Genomic DNA, 21,052 nt, shown 5'->3' on the forward strand with positions numbered 1-21,052 from the left:
CCCAGGCCCAAGCCATGATATTTTCAATCGCCTCATGTGCATGCAAAAGCTGGACAATGAATTAAAGAAGACAGTGGAAGAATCGACGCCTTTGATTTATTGCGTTGGTGAAGAAGAATGAATGAATGGACTGCCAGAAGGACGAACAAATCTGTCTTGGAAGAAGTACAGCCACAGTGCTCCTTAGAAGCGAGGATGGCGAGACTTCATTTCATATACTTTGGATATGTTATCAAGAGGGACCAGTCCCTGGAGAAGGACATCATGCTTGGTAAAGTGGAGGGTCAGCACAAAAGAGGAAGACCCTCAACGAGATAGATTGACACAGTGGCTGCAACAATGGGCTCAAACATGGTAATGATTGTGAGGGTGGCACAGGACCGGGCGATATTTTGTTCTGTTGTGCATGGGGATGGTGTGAGTTGGAACTGACTCAACGGCACCTAACAACAATAATACATTGGGATCGTTCAATAAATGTAGCTTATTTATTATCTAGCATCGAGTATCTATCTCCTTGTGTTATATGTGGCGAAAATGCCTATACACTTGGAGTAGTTTCTTCTTTCCCTTTTTCCATTGCAAAAGGAAATTGTCAGAATCTCACCTACCTGTTTTGACTATACTGACTGATGTAGTGCTCATTTGCTTAATACTTTCATGTATTTAAATTTAGAATTTGGCCATAGGTTTCACATAACTTTGATATTCCCATTTTTTAATTTGGGAACATTTAAATCAATGGCACTAATTTGCCTAGGAAGCTTTGGAATTAAAAAAAAAAAAAAAAAACTAAGAGGACACCAGGTTTTTATGCAGATATCTCATAGGTAAGACATAAACCTATTAGATAATCAGAGATATGACTTTTCATATATGCCTAGGGTACTAAAATCATTTGCAAATTTATGGTTGTTGTATTGTTACAGTCTTTAATCAGAAGGTGTAGTTTGATTTTACGTACTTATTTCAGAGTGGGGAGAGATCAGTAAACTTTTGTATAAAAGGCCAGATAGCAAATATTTTCAGCTTTTTGGGCCACATAGTTTTTGTCTCAAATATCCAGTCTGCCATTGTAGCACAAAAGCAGCCATAGACAGTACGTAAACAAATGGGCATGACTGTGTCCCAATAAAACTTTATTTACCTGAGCCCAGAAGAACTAGGTGGTGCCTGGCTACCACTCCCAACCATTCTGATTAGGGCCACAATAGATGGACCCTGATACAATGGGAGAAAAATGTGGAACAGACCCCAGATTCTTAGTAAGTCCAGACCTACTTGACCAGTTGAGACTAGAGGACTTCCTGAGACTATCACCCCAAGGTACTTTTTTTCTTTATTTCTTTTTTTAATTGTACTTTAGATGAAGGTTTACAGAGCAAACCAGCTTCTCATTAAACAATTAATACACATATTGCTTTGTGATATTTGTTGCCAACCCCATGACGTGTCAACACCCTCCCCTTCTTTCCTGCTTTACCAGCTTTCTTGTCCCCTCTTGCCTTCTTGGCCTTGCCCCTGGGCTCCTGTGCCCATTTAGTCTCATTTTATAGGCCTGACTAATCTTTGGCTGAGGGGTGAACCTCAGGAGTGACTTCATTACTGAACTAAAAGGGTGTCCAGGGGCCATACTCTCCAGGTTTCTCCAGTCTTTGTCAGACCAATAAGTCTGGTCTTTTTTTTTTTTTTTTTTCTGTGAGTTAGAATTTTGTTCTACATTCTTCTCCAGCCTTGTCGGGGACCCTCTATTGTGATCCTTGTCAGAGCAGTCAGCAGTGGTAGTCAGGCTCCATCTAGTTGTGTTGGACTCAGTCTGGTGGAGGCTATAGTACTTGTGGTCCATAAGTCCTTTGGACTAATCTTTCCCTTGTGTCTTTGGTTTTCTTCATTCTCCCTTGCTTCAGATGGATTGAGACCAGTGAAATATCTTAGATGGCTGCTCATAAGCTTTTAAGACCCCACATGCTGCTCATCAAAGTAGAATGTAGAACATTTTCTTTACAAACTGTGTTATGCCAATTGAGCTAGATGTTCCCCAAGACCATGGTCCCCACAGCCCTCAGACTAGTGATTTGATCCCTCAGGGAGTTTGGGAGTGTCTATGGAGCTTCCATGACCTTGCCTTGTACAAGTTGTGCTGGCTTCCCCAGTATTGTATACTGTCTTACCCTTCACCAAAGTTACCACTTAACTATTGTCAATTTAGTGTTTTTCCCTCCCCAGCGCTCCCCTCCCTTGAAACCATTAAAGATTGTTTCTTTTTGTGTGTAAACCTTTTCATGAGTTTTTATAGTAGTGGTCTCATATAGTATTTGTCCTTTTGTGATTGACTTATTTTACTCTGCATGATGCCCTCCAGATTCATCCATGTTGTGAGATGCTTTGCAGATTCATCATTGTTCTTTATTGTTGCATAATATTCTATCGTGTGTATGTACCATAGTTTGTTTATCCATTCATCTGTTGATGGCCACCTAGGTTGTTTCCATTTTTTTGCTGTTGTGAACACTGCTATAATGAACTTGAGTGTGCACATGTCTATTCGTGTGACAGCTCTTACTTCTCTAGGATATATTCCTAGGATTGGGATTGCTGGATCATATGGTATTTCTATTTCTAGCTTTTTAAGGAAGCACCTTATTGTTTTCCAAAATGGTTCTACCATTTTGCATTACCTACCACCAGCAGTGCATAAGAGCTCTAATCTCCCTGCAGCCTCTCCAGCATTTGGTTATTTTCTGTTTCTTTGATTCATGCCAGTCATGTCGGGGTGAGATGGTATCTCCTTGTAGTTTTGATTTGTATTTCTTTGATGGCTAGTGAGGAAACCCTGGTGGCATAGTGGTTAAGAGTTCGGCTGCTAACCAAAAGGTCAGCAGTTCGAATCCACCAGGCGCTCCTTGGAAATGCTACGGGGCAGTTCTACTCTGTCCTATGAGGTTGCTATGAGTTGGAATTGACTCAACAGCAATGGGTTAATGGCTAGTGATTGTGAGCATTTCCTCATGTGTCTGTTAGCTGCTTGAATGTCTTCTTTAGTGAAGTGTCTGTTCATATCCTCTGCCCATTTTTTAATTGGATTATTTGTCTTTTTGTTGTAGAGGTGTTGGATTTTCCTGGAGATTTTAGAGATTAGACCTTTGTCGGATTTGTCATAGCCAAAAATTTTTTCCCAGTCTGTAGGTTCTCTTTTTATTCCTTTGGTTGTCTTTTGATGAGCGTTAAGTGTTTAATTTTTAGAAGATCCCAGTTATCTAGCTTATCTTCTGGTGTTTGTGTGTTGTTAGTCATGGTTTGTGTCCTGTTAATGCTGTGTGTTAGGGCCTGAGATACTCTTCAAACATTGAACCGAAACTGTCCCCTGAGGTTACCTTTTAGTGAAATAATAGATTAGAACACAAAGGATATTATCTATGAGTATGGTTGTCCATTAAAAAGCCATCTGTATATGAGAACAAACTTCAACAATTACTCTACAGCAAAGATGAGAAGGTGAGGAAGCAGGGAAACTAGAGTACTGGAAACAAAACAACCAGAATGTAATTAAAGAAAATGTTGACACATTGTGAAAAATGTTACTGAACAATTTGTGTAGAAATTGTCAGATGGGAACCTAATTTGCTATGTAAACTTTTACCAAAAACACAGTAAAATATGATTAAAATTTTTTTTTTATTTACAAAAATAGTCTATGGGCCATCTTGGCCCATGGGCTGTAGTTTATTGATGCCTGTTTTAGACATTGTTTAATTTTCAAAGTTAACTTCTTTAAAGAAACCTTGTCATGAATATTATTAAGTTTATATATTTTTAGATAATTTTTTAGATAAACAAGCCTTTTTTTTTAATAATTTTTATTGTGCTTTAAGTGAAAGTTTACAAATCAAGTCAGTCTCTCACATATGAACTTATATGCACCTTACTACATACTCCCATTTACTCTCCCCCTAATGAGTCAGCCCACTCCCTCCTTCCAGTCTTTCCTTTCGTGACCGATTTGCCAGTTTCTAACCCTCTCTACCCTCCCATCTCCCCTCCAGACAGGAGATGCCAACACAGTCTCAAGTGTCCACCTGATACAAGTAGCTCACTCCTCATCAGCATCTGTCTCCAACCCATTGTCCGGTCCCTTCCATGTCTGATGAGTTGTCTTCGGGAATGGTTCCTGTCCTGGGCCAACAGAAGGTCTGGGGGCCATGACCACTGGGGCCTTCCAGTCTCAATCAGACCATTAAGTCTGGTCTTTTTATGAGAATTTGGGGTCTGCATCCCACTGTTCTCCTGCTCCCTCAAGGGTTTTCTGTTGTGCTCTCTGTCAGGGCAGAACAAGAGAACTTTTAATAGTGAGAATGAGATTTTGAAAATATCATTAAGTTGAATAAAGAAAAATCTCAGTGGGTAACCTTAATTGGAAGTTACTTTGAGAATTAAAATACAGAGTAAAAGTACAAGGAGAAAGCCTGAAAATGATTCACCTTATGTTACATATGAAGTTAGGTTTTAAATTGTCCCAACTAGCCCATTCTCTCCTTTTAACTTAATTGCCCTCAATTTAAAAGTTTCCCATTGAAAAGTGGCCAATGAAGACTCATTTTTAAAATAAAATTTTGTCTAAGTCAAAATCATGTTTCAGTCAGTTAAAGTATAAGAATATAACATTAACTCATAAATGTCATGTTGAATGTACCATATGACTCAATTTTAAGAGCAGAGTTAAAAAAGCTTGGTCCTTAATATTAGAATTTTAGAATCTGTCAGGGTAGAATAGGCTGCTTAAAATGAAATCATGTCAGGCTCCAGCCATGTCATTATATTCATTAAATTACACAGCTTGAACCCTTCTTTCAGCAGCTTGGCTTACCCTTGAAATGAAAGCTGAGCCTGTTTTTCTCAGACCAGCCATCAGTCTGATAATGTCAGTGGGGCTATATGAAGCATTTAATACCACCTATAATTTCTTTAATTTCTGAATAATGGGAATGAAATTGATATTTATAAATGTCTTTCAAATTCAGCCTAGAAGTAGAAGAGGACTTGGAGATAGGCACACAAATGGAATAGACTTTTTTTTTTTAAGTTATTTGTTGTTGAGAATGTACACAGCAGAACATACGCCAATTCAACAATTTCTACATGAACAGTTCGGTGACATTGATTACATTCTTCAAGTTGTACAACCATTCTCACTTCCTTTTCTGAATTGTTCGTCCCTCATTAACATAAACTCACTGCCCCCTGAGTTTCTCATCTTTCAAGTTGCTGTTGTTAATTTGATCTCATATGGATAGATTTTAAAAGGGAACAATGCTCAAGGCAGACATTCTTTACTAGTTAAGCTAAGCTATTGTTTTAAGATGACTTCAAGGGATATTTTTTGTTTAAGGTTTAAAGATTATCTCAGGGCAATAGTTTTGGGGGTTCATCCAGCCTCCATGGCTTCAGAAAGTCTGGATTTCATGAGAATTTGAAATTCTGTTCTACATTTTCTCCCTTTTTTCAGGAGTCTTCTATACAATCTTTGATCAAAACGTTCCGTAATAGTAGCAGGGCACCATCTAGTCCTTCTGGTCTCATGGCAAAGGAGGCAGTTGTTCATGGATGCAGTTAACCACACATTCTGTTTCTTCCTACTGTTTCTGACACTCCTTCCTGTGTTGCTCCAGACAAGTAGAGACCAATCGTTGCACCTTGAATGGCCACTTGCAAGCTTTTAAGACCCCACGCACTGTGCAATGAACTAGGAGATAGAACAGAATCGTTAACCACGATATTAGGCCAATTAACTGAGATGTCCCGTGAAATCATGACCCTAAACTTCCAAACTAAGAAACCAAATCCCATGAGGTATTTGGTTGTACGTAAGCAGACTGAATAGCTGCTTTTCTTTTTTTTTTGTTATTGTTGCTCTAAATATATCTACCGCACAAGGAATAGACTTTGAAAATGTAGTATTTCTTAAGGCAGTGAAAGACAAGCAACGGATGGGGAGAAATAATTGTGAAACATATCTGATAAAGGACTTGTATCTAAGGTACATAAAGAACTCTTAAAACTCAACAATAAGAAAACAGTACAGTTAAAAAACAGGCAAAATAATCTGAATAGACATCTCACCAAAGAAGATATACAGATGGCAAATAAACATAAAAGATACTCAATATCGTGTGGTCATCAGGGAAATGCAAATTATAACAATAATGAGACATCACTGTTCATATGTTAGAATGGCTAATATCCAAAACACTGAAACACCAAATGCTAGTGAGAACATGGACCAACAGAACTCTCATTCATTGCTGATTGAAATGCAAAATGATACAGGCACTTTGGAAGACAGTGGCAGTTTTTGAAAACACTAAACATAGATTTACCATGTGATCCAGCAGTTGTGCCCCTAGGTACTTACCCAAATGGGTTGAAGAATTATGTCCACACAAAAACCTGCCCCAAATGCTTATAGCATCTTTATTCATAATTGCCCCAAATTAGAAGCAACCAAGCTATCCTTCAATAGGTGAATGGATAAACAAACTGTGGTATAGCTATAAAATGAAATATTATGCAGCAATAACAATAAATGAGTTATCATGCTAGAAAAAGACATGGAGGACCTTAAATGTATGTTGTTGCTGTGAGGTGTCATCGAGTCTGTTGCAACTCATAATGACCCTATGTACAACAGAACAAAACACTGCGTGTCCTCACAATCATTGTTATGCTCAAGCCCATTGTTGCACCCACTGTATCGATCCATCTTGTTGAGGGTCTTCCTTTTTTTCAGTGACTCTCTACTTCACCAAGCATGATGTCCTTCTCCAGGGACTGGAGTGAGAACGTGCTCTTCCTGACAACGTGTCCTGGCTTCTGAGGAGCATTCTGGTTGTACTTCTTCTGAGACAGATTTGTTCATTCTTTTGGCAGTCCATGGTATATTCAATATTGTTAGCCAACACCACAATTCAAATGCCTCAATTCTTCTTAAGTCTTCCTTATTCACTGTCTAGCTTTCACATGCATATGAGGCAATTGAAAACACCATGGCTTGGGTTGCGGGGGGCGGGGGGGGGGCACCCTACTTTCCAAGGCGACATCTTTGCTTTTCAACACTTTAAGAGAGGTCTTTTGCAGCAAAAAAAAATTTTTTTTTGCGCAGCAGATTTGCCCAATGCAATGCATCTTTTGGTTTCTTGACTGCTGCTTCCATGGGTATTGACTGTGGGTCCAAGTAAAATGAAATCCTTGATAATTTCAACCTTTTCTGTTTGTCATGATGTTGCTTATTGGTCCAGTGGTGAGGATTTTTGTTTTCTTTATGTTGAGATGTAATCTGTACTGAAGGCTGCAGTCTTTGATCTTCATCAATAAGTGCTTCAAGTCCTCTTCACTTTCAGCAAGTAAGTTTGTGTCATCAGCATAATGCAGGTTGCTAATAAGTCTTCTTCCAGTCTTGATGCGCTGTTCTTCTTCATATAGTCCAGCTTCTCAGATTATTTGCTCAGCATACACATTGAATAGGTATGGTGAAAGGATACAGCCCTGATGCATACCTTTTCTGATTTTAAACTACTCAGTATCCCCTTGTTCTTTTCAAGCAGCTGCCTCTTGATCTATGTACAGGTTCCTCATGAGCACAATTAAGTGTTCTAGAATTCCCATTCTTTGCAGTGTGATCCATAATTTGTTATGATCCACACACAGTCGAATGTCTTTGCATAGTCAATAAAACACAGGTAAACATATTTCTGGTATCTTCTGCTTTTAGCCAGGATCCATCTAACATCAGCAATGTTATCCCTGGTTCCACATCATCTTCTGAATTGGGCTTGAATTTCTGGCAGTTCCCTGTCAATATACTGCTACAGCCACTTTTGAATGGTCTTCAGCAAAATTTTACTTGCATGTGTTATTAATGATCTTTCAATAACTTCCACATTCAGTTGGATCAGTTTTCTTGGGACTGGGCAGCGGGGCGGGTAGGCATAAATATGGATCTCTTCCACTCAGTTGGCCAGGTAGCTGTCTTCCAGATTTCTTGGCATAGGCAAGTGAGCACTTTTAGCACTGTATCTGTTTGTTGAAACATCTAAGTTGATATTCTGTCAATCCCTGGAGCCTTATTTTTCACCAGTGCCTTCAGTGCAGCTTGATTTCTTCCTTCAGTATCATCAGTTCCTGATCGTATGCTACCTCCTGAAATGATGGAACGTCGACCAATTCTTTTGGTATAGTGACTCTGTGTATTCTTTCCATCTTCTTTTGATGCTTCCTGTGTCTTTCTGTATGATTCCAACTTCATGACATTCTGGAAAAGGCAAAACTATAGAGACAGTAAAAAGATCAGTGGTTGGTCAAGGCTTGAGGAAGGAGAGGGGAAAATCGGTGCAGAAGTACAAGGCACCTTAAGGAAAGTAACACTATACCGCATGATAATGTAGTAGTGGATACATGACATTATGCATTTGTCAAAACCCATAGAACTGTACAACTCCAAAAGTGAACCCTAATGTAAACTCTGGACTTCAGTTAATAATAATGGATCTATCTATTGGTTCATAGTCTTTGGGCATGTTATCAAGAGGGATCAGTTCCTGGAGAAGGACATCATACTTGGTAAAGCAGAGGGTCAGCAAAAAAGAGGAAGACCCTTATCAAGATAGATTGACACAGTGGCTGCAAGCATGGGCTCAAGCTGAACAATGATCGTGAGGATGGCGCAGGACCGAGCAATGTATTGTCCTGTCGTACATAGAGTCGCTGTGACTTGGAACCGACTTGACAATGTCTTAACAACAGCAACATATTGGTTTATCAGTTGTATACAATCTTCCACACTAATAGAAGGTGGTAATAAGGGAAACTGTGCAGTGGGCAGAGAAAGTACATGGGAATTCTGTACTTTGTGCATAATTTTTCTGTATGCCTAAAAGCATTCTAAATAGTGTATCAAAAAAAAAAAACAAAACAAATACTTTAGTCCTTTCTAAAGGAACCCAGTAAGCTGAGTAGCATTAGTGATGGTTATATCCAGATTCTTAGGTATCGGTTACTGGATACACAAAGTTCTACAGGTTCCGTAAGTTGCTGTTTCGGTTAATAGAGTAAAAAAGAAAAAAACAAACCTGTTGCTGTCAAGTTGATTCTGACTCATAGCAAGGCTATAGGACAGAGTAGAACTGCCCCGTAGGGTTTCCAAAGAGCATCTGGTGGATTCAGACTGCCAGCCTTTTGGTTAGCAGTCAAGCTCTTAACAACCATGCCACCAGGGTAAATGTATTGAAATTAATGCAGACTCTGTACAGTACAAAGTCATGGTTATTGAAACTATATTAGGTTAAAAAACAGAAAATTTTATCAATAGACCAAAAGAGGTATTCTCTCTATTATAGAAACCCTAGTATATGACAAACTAGAAATACTGTAACAGTCAGTCCCTGGGTGGTGCAAACAGTTAATGTGCTCAGCTGCTAATCGACAAGTTGGTGGTTTGAGTTCACCCAGAGGCACCTTGAAAGCAAGACTTGGTGATCTGCTTTCAGAAATCAATCGTTAAAAACTGTATGGAACACGGTTCTGCTCTGACACACATGGGGTCATCATGAGTTAGACTTGACAGCAACTGACGGTGGTGGTAGGTGGTAGTGTATGATAAACCAGAAAAAGTATAGCAGTGGAAAATAAATCAACATCTAACAAATGTTGCTGGTTTGTGTAAAAAAAAAAGTTTGTGTAGATAACAATAATAAAAAAAGAAAAACTTTGATCCCTATGTTGCAGCTTAGGTAAAATAACCTAAAGAAGGCAGAGTTGATATGGGGTTAAATATGTTAAGCTCCCATAAATCCCTAGTGTTAAAGTACTAAAAGCTATCATCAGTTATAAGACAGATGGACTAAAAGATTTTTTCAAACTTCTATGCAGCGAAATGAAATCAAATAAACATAAGGAAAAAAAAAGGCAATGAAATGGGGATAACATAGGTAATAAATATACCTGATATAGCTTCCCTAAAACTTTTAAGAAACTAGCGTAAAGTGTTGAAAAGAGATGAAGAGCTTATACATGAAGAAATAGAGAGTAAATTATCTTGTACAAAAATATATAGCCGCTCTTACAATTTAAGTGCAAAATAAAATCTTATGGAATTATTCTATGTGTCTTAGTTACCTAGGACTGCTGTAACAGAAATACCACAAGTGGGTGGCTTTAAAGAACAGAAATGTATTTTCTCAGTTTTGGAAGCTAAAAGTCCAAATCAGGGCTTCTGCCATGTGGATTCCTTCCTTGATTCCTTGGCAATCCTCACATGGCATCTGTCTTCCTCTGTGTGAATGCATATCTTTATGTCTTTGCTGCTCTTCATATAATTCAAAGTGATTAGGTATAGGATCCACCCTACACTGGTATGGCCTCAGCTGATTGGTTGATTACATTAGATTGCATTGTGGAAAGTGATTGCATTACATTATGTAGCATTACATTACATTAGATATAAGGTGATCACATTACATTCACAGGTATAGAGATCAGGATTGTAAAACATATTTTGAGGGGGAAACAATTTCAATCCATAACATTATATATCTGTTAAACTATTAAAAACCTAAATGACTGAAGCCAATGTAGGAGCCATCAGTGTGCACGTGTTGCTGGTGCTATCATGTAAAAGGAATGGTTTGATTATTTGCTTCTGGAAAACATTCTGATAATATATACTAAACTGTAAATTTCTCTGTACTCTTTCATCCAGTATTGCGTTGGTCTTACTCTGAAACTACCTCACGGATATTGCATGGGCATTGTGTTGTAATTTCTCTGTTTCCTTCCAGCCCAAACAGCTACAGCTGCCTCAAACCCAGCAAGAGACCTGAGCTTAACCTCACAGCTTAAGAAATTGCAAGAAACCATTCAGCAGAGAACAAAGATAGAAATTGGGGACCTTATCCGAATCAGAGGCTATGTCCGCACATACAGAGAAGAGAGAGAAATTCATGCCACTGCGTATTGTAAGCGCAAGATACTTTTACCAAGTTGGTTGTTACCCTGGATGTACGCCCAATAAGCTGTTATTTAGCTAAAAGTTAAATTTCCAAAAACTTCAAATAAGAAAATGTAACTATTTCATGGCAGAAATTATATTGCATAACATGCTTTCTTTAGAAATGCAGCATTTTGTAATTTTATTTTGAAGAGTTTTAATTATGAAAGAAAATGAATGACTTAGATATATAGTTGTCTAATTTTATTTTGGACAACCTAGTAGAATTTCTAAAGGTGCCAAGTGAATTTGGAACCCTAGAGTTCAAGGTTCTAAGTGTATCCATTAGGGGAAAGCATTCATATTCTTCAAAATGGTGGCGATTTCTTGAACACCACTGAGTTCAGTAACTTTGAAAGGAACAGCTAATCAGAACCGTGAGAGTCCCACATCATCTGAGTGATACCCTTTGCACTGCTCTGTCTGTTTTTAGTTTGAAATCTCAAAGAAGGCCCCTGTTCAACAGGGTAACAGATGAGTAAATAATGCATTAATGTGTTTTCCCTAGTCCCAAGCCAGTCCCTGCCAAAGCCTTGATGCCTAGGGAATCTCGTTCCATCTAACAGGATGACCGGGAACCACTTAGTGCAGCTAGACTGTAATGATTCTTGGTTCCCATGTGGAGGAGATCCACTGAGTGCCCCATTTCCTGTCATCCTAGCAGCAGTTTGGGCACGGGAAAGAACTGATTTTAATGTAATTTCTGTGGCATATTTCTCCCTGTGGTTTGCTAGATAAAGTGGACGATCCAGTGTGGAGCTTCCAGATTTCAAGGATGCTTGAGCTGCCCGTTATCTACAGGAAGGTTTATGACCAGCCTTTCCACAGCCCAGCCCTAGAGAAAGAGAAGGCGCTGAAGTAAGTTATGGCATATCCCTGCTGAAAACAGGACCACAGCAGCAAAGCCAGACACTGGGGTAGACCTGAGTGTGAATCCTGAAATGTCTACTTACTCACTGTTTTCGTCTGTAAAGTGAAGTGGTAATAGTACAATTGGAGGGCCTGAAGGAGCGGGAGCACAGAAAAAATATTTGAAGAAATAATGGCTGAAATGTTTCCAAATTTGAGATCCAAGGAGCTCAACAAAACCCCAGGAAACCCAAGGAAAACTACGCCAAGCCACGTAATAATAAACTACCAAAAATGATACCAGAGGTTCTCAACCCATTAGGGGACATTGGTAATGTCTAGAGACTTTTTTTTTTTCATAGCTTGGGGGATGCTACTGAGATCTAGTGGGTAGAGACCAGTAATGTTGCTAAATGTCTACAATTCACAGGACAGCCCCCCTACAACGAAGAATTATCTAGTCCAAAATTTCAGTAGTGCTGAGTTTGAGAAAAACTGATGGGATATCATTATGAAAACATTGAAAACTGCTGCCAAGGCAATATCTTCATATTCTTGTTACGTGTTCTTTATTCCTGACAAATGTGGCAAGTGAATGACACAGGAGTGTGTGACTTTTTGTAAATCACTTGCGCACTGCATACTAGGTGGAGCTGAGCACCAGAAGTGAAGGTGGACGAGCAGGGCTGCTTGGAGTAGCTTCCAGAACCCAAGGCCGGTTGCTCACATCCCTGTGGGGAACTTTATAGCCCATTGTGTGGATTTAATGATCTGGTGTATTTAAAAGAGTGTATAGCTGAGCTAATGTTTTTCCATTGTAAGCATATACCATACACACCAGTTGCCATCCAGTCGATTCTAGCTCATGGCGACCCCATGTGTGTCAGAGTAAAGCTGTGCTCCTTAGGGTTTTCAATGACTGATTTTTTGGAAGTAGAGTGCCAGGCTTTTCTTCTGAGGTGCCTCTGAGTGAACTCTGACCTTTAATCTTTTGGTTAGGAGCCAAACATGTTAACTCTTTGCATCATCCAGGGACTAGTGCCTGTTTAATTGTAAGTGAATGTTTGTTATAAAAGTTTAAACATGTTGTTAAGTGTGAAAGGCAAGGTACAGAACAGTATGTATAATACACTGTCTTAGTGTGAAAATACCCCAGGAGAAATAAGAATATATCATATTTTCTAGTATATGCGTAAAGGAACTCTGGGAGGAGATACAGAGAACCAATAACGGGCTACTTAGGGGACGGGTATTGGAAGGATGAGGTCAGGGAGGGGGTAGAAAGGAGACTTTCCATTGTGTACCTCATAGTTTTTTTAACATGTGAATATATTACATATTCTAAAATTATATTAAAAAGGACAAACTGTGGACTTGTATAAAATTAAAAGTTGCTACTTTCCTTTTTTTTTTTGGCCTTTGGTACCGTTTCCCAGAGGTTACCACTGTTCATAGCTTAATGTGTATCCTGTGAGAACTTTTTTCTCCCTTGCACGTGCAAACGTAACTATTCTCCCCTATGCATATTTTTCAAATTGTGCTTTAAGTGAAAGGCTACAGAGCAAGTTAGTTTCTCATTAAAAATGTATACACAAATTGTTTCATGGCATTGGTTGCTATCCCGCATTGTGTCAGCACTCTCCCCCTTTCCCTTTCTGCCCTGGGTTCCCTGGTTCCATTCCTCCAGTTTTCCTGTCCCTTTCTGCCTTCTCATTTTCACTTTTAGGCAGGCATTGCCCATTGGGTCTCATATGTTTGATTGAACAAAGAAGCACGTTCCTCACATGTGTTATTGTTTGTTCTGTAGGCCTGCCTAATCTTTGGCTGAAAGGGGAACTTCGGGAGTGGCTTCAGTTCTGAATTAGAAGGACATTCACCCATACGTTTTGTGGGTTGTCATTTACTTTTTGCAAAAATGAGACTATACCCTGCATACTCTTCTGCAACTTAACTTTTTTCCTTAATTTATCATGAATCTCTTTGTTAGCTCACTTAGGTCTGATTCATCCTTTTAAACAGCCACAAAATGTTCACTGTATGAATTACCTTTTTTTCAAAAACAAGCATGACTATAAAATGAAAAAAAAACCAAACCCATTGCCATCAAGTCAATTTCAACTCATAGGAACTCTATAGTGTTGCATATTCTAGCTAAATTTCCCACAAGGAATAAGGGTGATGGTTTTCTGCAGGTATTTTCAAAACTTTTCCCCAACAGCAATCCAGGCACCCTGGACCTCGCCAGCCTCACATGTTTGCTGAGTGAAAAAGCCAAAGAATTCCTTGTGGAGAACAGAGTGCAGACCTTTTACCAGCAGGAGTTAGAAATGGTGGAGTCTTTGATGGCCCTTGCCAATCAGCCTGTAATTCACAGCGCCTGCTCTGACCTAGTAAGTGCGGCATGCCCATGTGAGAACTCGAGTCTCCTGCTCCCCGTCTGCAGCTAATGGGTGTGAGTGGATGTGACTGTGGGATGGTGACTCACAGGGGTGGACCCAGGGATCAGAGCTGGTGGTTCTGGCACATGTCGTTTCTATTCTGGAAAGGTCACTGACCACCAAGAATGTGAAACAAGAATGCACCTGCCCTTTGCTTAAATTACTTAAATTAACCTCATTAGCTTAATCTTCAGGTGGGAAAAAAAAAATAGCTAAGGTTCTTAGTACTTAGTTCCTAGTACTCACTGAGATGGGTATTTAATCTCAGCAGGAGCCAATTGAATGGGGAGTAGAGAGGAAGCTGTAATGATCATTCTAAAATTATTTGTGGATCAGCAAGATCTTCTTGAACCAAAGTTTTTAAATGACTTGTTTCCTCTTCTTCAAAATAAGTTAATCTGTCCTGTTTTAGGAGTTGAAATAAAGACCTAGTTGTATTCAGTAAGTAAAAATAACTAAACAATTTAAAAGTAAACATTTCAAGTAGTTTTTTTAGCTGTCCCTGTTTTTCATCACTAGTCTCTGTCCTGTAGGGTCGTTATGAGTCGGAATCGACTCGACGGCAAAGGGTTTTTTTAGTGTTACAGGTTAACTTGTTTCCTGTTTTATTAATCTGCTTGGGATTAAGAACTGCTTGAGACTTTGATTTTAGACTTTCCTGTTCAAAGCCACTCATAAGGTTTTTTGTTGTAACACAACTCGTATTCATTCGTTCCTTTATTTTATTCCACCAGGAATAATCTCAGCTTAAATGTCACCTCCTTGCTCTCTCTGCCATCTGCTCTAATAGCCACTCGAGCCTTCACAGGGTGTCATCCTATTTTCCTGTCTCGCGATGTCACTGATATTATTTGTTGGCCTGCCTGTTCCTCCCCGAGAAATTAAGCTCTGTTAGAGCAGAGGTCTTGTCTGTCTCGCTCCTTGCTCTGTACCCATCACCCAGAACAGGGCTGGCATAGAGTCTCAAAGTAGAGTCCTTGATTGAAGGAATGAATGCTTTTTAAGAAAATTCAAATGATTTTAGGAAGCACTAAGTATCTGTTAATGGTGATGGAAAATTTGGCAATGGACACTGGTGATGGTTGCACACAATGTGAAAATGTAATCAAAGTGCCTGCATTGTACATGCAAAACATGTTGAATTGGCAGTGTATATTTTTACCACAATTTTTTAAAAATTCAAATGGTCGTAGAAACTGTATAGTTCAAAGTAAGGTTTCTTCACACCCTCCCTCCCATCCCCTTCCCCGAGAGGCAAGCACCATTACAATACTAATCTCTTGAATATCCTTCTGTAGAAAGTCTGTGCATGTAGAACCATGAGTAGTATCCTATTCCTTTGAACACAAATGATAGCATGCTAAACGCTAATCTGTGCCTAGCTTCTCACTGAACACTATATCTTACCAATCCATTCATAGCAGACATATAGATTCACCAGTATATAATAATATTTTGTTCACATGTACCATACTTTATTTAACCAGTCTAACCGTTACTGGACTGTTTAGATTTTTCCAGTCTTTTGCCATTACCAGCAGGGCTTCTGTGTATACCCTTGACAGGTCACGCAAGTTGTTCATCATGATTCTCGTGGAACAGATATTGAATCACCATTCCAACCTCCTAGGCATTGTTACTGCTTCTCGGTTTCGTGAGCACACTTCATTACCTCTTCCTGGCAAGCTGTGTGCTCAGTGACCCAGGATTTCATACACAGAGATGAGGGATAGCATTTCAGGAAACAGCCGAGGCAGAGGGTCACGATTGGGCACTTTATTCTCTCCAGGGCTGCTTTTATACAGTTGCAGCCCTCCAGCTGTCCATTGACAGCATGTTTGACCTTCTCCACATTTAATCATTTAGAGGAGGCTCACTGTCAAATTGACCTCCCAGGGCTTCTGATGACTCCATTGGCATGTTTGGAAGGAAACGAAAGCTTGGTGAAGACAACATTCTTCCTGTGAAGCCAACTCTTTCTACCGTGATATGTGTAATTAAGTAGAGACTTATGACTCTTGGAGGACCAAATGTCTCTTCCGTTCAAAATAATCCATGGGCAGCTTTTGGTGTGGTATATGATATCTCTTTTAAAATGCTTAGGGCAGAAGCTATGTTTAAAAAGAAATTAATTTGGCACTGTGTTTTGTCTTTGGAAACTACTTCCCAATCAATTATGAATTATTCCCTCACGTTGTTCTGGTTGGGGAGGTCACTATCATGAAATTAAATTGTGTTTAATGGAGCCCTACAGCTTTGCAGTGATGATGAAACCCTAGATCCTCTGGCGTTTTCTGTTGTCAGACAGATGAAAGCATAACAAGAAATAATGGTGATGGTGTTATAGTCTATAGGTAGGCGGAGAATGAGCTTGAATGTTAACAACCTCCTTTCTTTTTTTCCCACCTTGGCCTGTCTTAGCAAATCCAGAAATGTGATAAGCAGAACTTGCAAAGCCATTGTTTCTGTGACAGCTGGGTGGATGTTGAGTTTGTTTGGGAATGAAGACTATATATACTTCAGAGATCCACCCAGTTCCTGACCTAAGATAGGAGAGGCTTAGTCAGGCTCAGCAGGTTCAGCCTGTAGCTGCATTTACCTGTGAGCAATTTCAGTTTCCTGAGTCAGAGGACTCTGTCGTTGCTCTGTAGAAAAAGGCAAGGACACAAATCCCGTTTTAGTCCAGGAAAAGCTACTGCTTAGCAGAGAAGATTGGAGGTTTTACCCTTGAGACTGCAGTCTTTATAACCAGGCCAGGGAAATATGTCCGAGGTCAGCTGAGGCAAATGTTTTTGGAAAGGAATCTTCACATATTGTTTATATTTACAGAGAACTTTTTCTGTCGAGCCCTCCCTGTTCACAGTTCAAACTCTGCTTTTAATCTCCCAGCCCTAGAGCGCTCCCTTCTTGCTACTTGGTCTTTTTGAAATCTGGGAGGAGGAACCAGCCTTTTCATATGGTCTGGGGATAACCAAGGATCATTTTTTTTTTTTTTTAATTTTTATTCTGCTTTAAGTGGAAGTTTACAAATCAAGTCAGTCACTCATACAAAAATTTATATACACCTTGCTACATACTCCTGATTGCTCTCCCCCTAGTGAGACAGCCCGCTCCGTCTCTCTACTCGCCCTTTTCATGTCCATTCTGCCAGCTTCTAACCCCCTCTGCCCTCTCATCTCTCCTCCAAATAGGAGATGCCAACATAGTTTCAAGTGTCTACTTGATCCAAGAAGCTCATTCTTTACGAGCATCTTTTTCTATCCCATTGTCCAGTCCAACAAGGATCATTTTTAATGATAGTAATAATTGTGTATGAGGCATTGTTGGTTCAGTGGTAGAATTCTTGCCTTCCATGTGGGAGACCTGGGTTCAATTCCTGGCCAGTACACCTCATGCACAGCCACTACCCATTCGGCAGTGGAGGCTTGTGTGTTGCTGTGATACTGAACAGGTTTCAGTGGGGCTTCCAGACTGAGACAAACTAGAAAGAAAGTCCTGGTGATCTGCTTCTGAAAATATGCCAGTGAAAATCTTATGGATCACAATGGTCTTGTCTGCAACTGATCCCGGGGATGGAGGAAGACTGGGCAACATTTTGTTCTGTTGGGCGTGGGGTTGCTGTGAGTTGGGCCCAACTCAACGGCAGCTGACGACAATAATAATTGCTTGACAATCACTGCTGGTTAGTTTGCAGTATTCCTATCTCAGTGAGAGATGTAATAAACTCAACCGTTAGGATTCCTATGTGAAATTGAGTTCAGATAGCAAACCTTCTCAGAATGATGAAGATTAAGTAGTTGTTATAAGGTTTGTTAAGGAGTCTGTATTGGGTTGATTGTGCTTCCCCTAAGTAAGAACACTCACGTGTAAAATGAAAAATAGCTTTGCCTTAAGCCCCCCTTGAATCAAAAGATGTGTGGCTAAAGATTACTAGGTGAGGCGTTTATTCTAAACACACCCACATAGCTTTTCTGCCTGTGGGAGTCATCGAATATTTCTCAGCCTTATACTCCCTACAGAGAATTAGTGCTATCATAACCTGGAGTGTTTGCCAACTTTTAAGTCCTGATGCTCTAACGATCAGATTCTCCAGCTTGTCCTGTTAAGGAAAAACATAGACAATTAATTAATTAAGAGTGTTAGACTGTCATCTTCAGGCCAGGGAGCATGTTTGTGCAACATCACCAGGATCTATTACATTAATAAAATGCCTGTTTGGGAGACCTCTTCTAGAAAGAGTGTTTATTTAGGAATAGAATTGTCAACACTTGAGACTGTTGGGGAGGAGTTCTTTCCTCTCCCTACTCCTTTGAGAAAATGTCATCAGCACATCTCACCCACACTCTTTTTCAGCACCTGTGGGTGCTTCCCCCAAACAGAAGACCTGTTTAAAGTGTTGAAAAGCAAAGATGTCACCTTGAAGACTCAGGCGTTCCTGATCCAAGCCATGGTGTTTTCCATTGCCTCGTGCATGTAAAAGCTGGACAATGAATAAGGAAGACCAAAGAAGAATTGATGCCTTTGAAGTGTGATGTTGGAGAAGGATATTGAGTATACCATGGACTTCCAAAAGAAGGAACAAATCAGTCTTGGAAAAAGGACAACCAGAATGCGCCTTAGGAGTGAGAATGGCGAGACTGCGTCTCACATACTTTGGACGTGTTGTCAGGAGGGATCAGTCCCTGGAGAAGGATATCATGCTTGGTAAAGTAGAGGGTCAGCAAAAAGGAGGATAACCCTCATCAAGATAGATTGCCGCAGTGGCTGCAACAATGGGCTCAAGGATAACAATAATGATGAAGATGGTGCAGGACTGGGCAGTGTTTTGTTCTTTTGTACATAGGGACGCTGTGAGTTGGAATCAACTCGCAAGCACCTAACAGCAACATGGGTGCTTCTCCAGGTAGCCTTAATTGCTTTTCATGACAGATAGGACTTTGCCTTCAAACACTTTTTTGGATACTTTGCCACATTTCTTTGGAGCTCCGTTCTTTATGACATCTTGACAAATTTCTTTCACATTAAAAATGGATCTACATCTTACAGGACAATCATTTTGTCATCGTTTTCTTTGTTTTGAGAATGAACTGAAAATACCCAATGAAATAACAAGAAGAATACAGTATTTCTAATGAAGTATTTGCATTCATTTCAGAAATCTTTGTTGGTTGCCCCCCACGTGACCGGGAGAAGGTGACCAAGATGAAAATAAAGTGTCTGCCCAGAAGATCACAGTTGAGTTAACCATGCAGTACATAGCTAATAACTTAGTCTCCTTCATATGTCCTGTGAAGGCCACGTTGGGAATAAGAAATAGGATGACCTGGTACCTCTTTGAGCAAACCCACCTCTTAGAGAAGAGAAGCAACACTGAAAATGGGAAGATAGAAAACTGATTGCAATAGAGGCTCCTTTTGTGTAGTGTTCTTTGCCTCACTCCAGGACTTCTTTCCACCATCAGCTTCAGGGATCCACCCTGGATAGGTTTCTTTACAGTTGTTTGCCTCCATCATTCTCCATTTAAAAAAAGATTTGACACTGATGACACACTAGACTCCCAGATTATTTCAACGTGTGTAAAATTCTCTGAAGTCCTTAGGAAGAGATTGTATATAGCCACAATTTCAGTGAAGAAAGGAGATACTATATATATATAGCTGCCATTGAGCCAGCCCCCAACTCATGGTGTCCCCGTGCACAACAGAACACTGGCCAGTCCTGTGTCATCCCCATGATCAGGTGCAGATCGGACCACTGTGATCCATAAAATTTTCATTTCCGATTTTCAGAAGTGGATCTCTAGGCCTTTCTTCCTAGTCTGTCTTAGTCTGGAAGCTCTGCTAAAACCTGTTCAGCATCATAGCAACACACAAGCCTCCACTGACAGACCATGACATGCACTGGCCAGGAATCAAACCCAGGTTTCCCACACGGAAGGCAAGAATTCCATCATTGAATCACCAACAACCTCAATGTTTGGGTCTGTATTAAAAACTAAATAAAAGATTGTACACCAGTGAAAGTAGCTTTTCGGTTTTATACTGCATATCATAGAATTAGACAAGAAAATCACAACTAAGTTGTGGAACGGTTATCAAGTATGACTCTGCCAGAGCAAACTTTTGTCTTCCTTAAATACCATCCTTGCTAGGCCTGAGCATACCTGGATTTTTTTGACTTAGCGGATGAAAAGGTCTATCAGGCAAATTCCCAAACCAGTTAGTCTAGGAGGTTGCTCTCAGATTCTGTAAATTAGAACTGTTAGCCTTACTTCCTTCTCTTTTTTTTAATTTTTTTTCCCCTCTTCAACAGGTGGATTTTAAGAATGATACAGCTTCCCAGGCAATTCATAGTATATTTAAGAACGCTATACAGCTGCTTCAGGAAAAGGGACTCGTTTTCCAGAAAGAAGGTGGTTTTGATAATCTATACCATGTAAGAGACCTGCAACTTATTTCTTTTTTTTTTGTCTTCATAGCTCCAATCACAAATATATTATTTAAAAATGTCTATGGTGGCACAGTGGTTAGGAGCTCAGCTTCTAACCAAAAGGTCAGCAGTTCAAATCTACCAGCTATTCCTTGGAAACCCTGTGGGGCATTTCTACTTTGTTCTGTAATGTTGCTGTGAGCTGGAATTGACTTGATGGAAAATGGGTTTGGTTTAGTTTTATTGTTTTTTAAAAAAAACAATATTAAGGAAGTATATAAAGTAAGAGTGAAAGCTA

General features: G+C 39.8%; 1 protein-coding gene across 10 annotated transcripts in view; it reads left to right on the forward strand.

Annotated features, from left to right (window-relative positions):
* STN1 (STN1 subunit of CST complex) overlaps window positions 1-21,052 on the forward strand; it is a 42,730-nt gene that overhangs the window by 9,945 nt on the left and 11,733 nt on the right. For 7 of the 10 annotated variants that reach the window (XM_010589007.3, XM_023546758.2, XM_064269350.1 and 4 more), the window contains 4 exons: window positions 10,830-11,006; window positions 11,773-11,896; window positions 14,106-14,277; window positions 20,638-20,760. In XM_010589007.3, the coding sequence (XP_010587309.1) occupies window positions 10,830-11,006; window positions 11,773-11,896; window positions 14,106-14,277; window positions 20,638-20,760 (596 nt within the window). The remainder of the gene's footprint in view (window positions 1-10,829; window positions 11,007-11,772; window positions 11,897-14,105; window positions 14,278-20,637; window positions 20,761-21,052) is intronic. The other 3 variants (XM_023546755.2, XM_064269354.1, XM_064269353.1) reach the window with 2 other exon arrangements.

Source organism: Loxodonta africana, chromosome 16 (genome assembly GCF_030014295.1).
Source record: "Loxodonta africana isolate mLoxAfr1 chromosome 16, mLoxAfr1.hap2, whole genome shotgun sequence".
In the NCBI taxonomy this organism is placed as follows: Eukaryota; Metazoa; Chordata; class Mammalia; order Proboscidea; family Elephantidae; genus Loxodonta; species Loxodonta africana.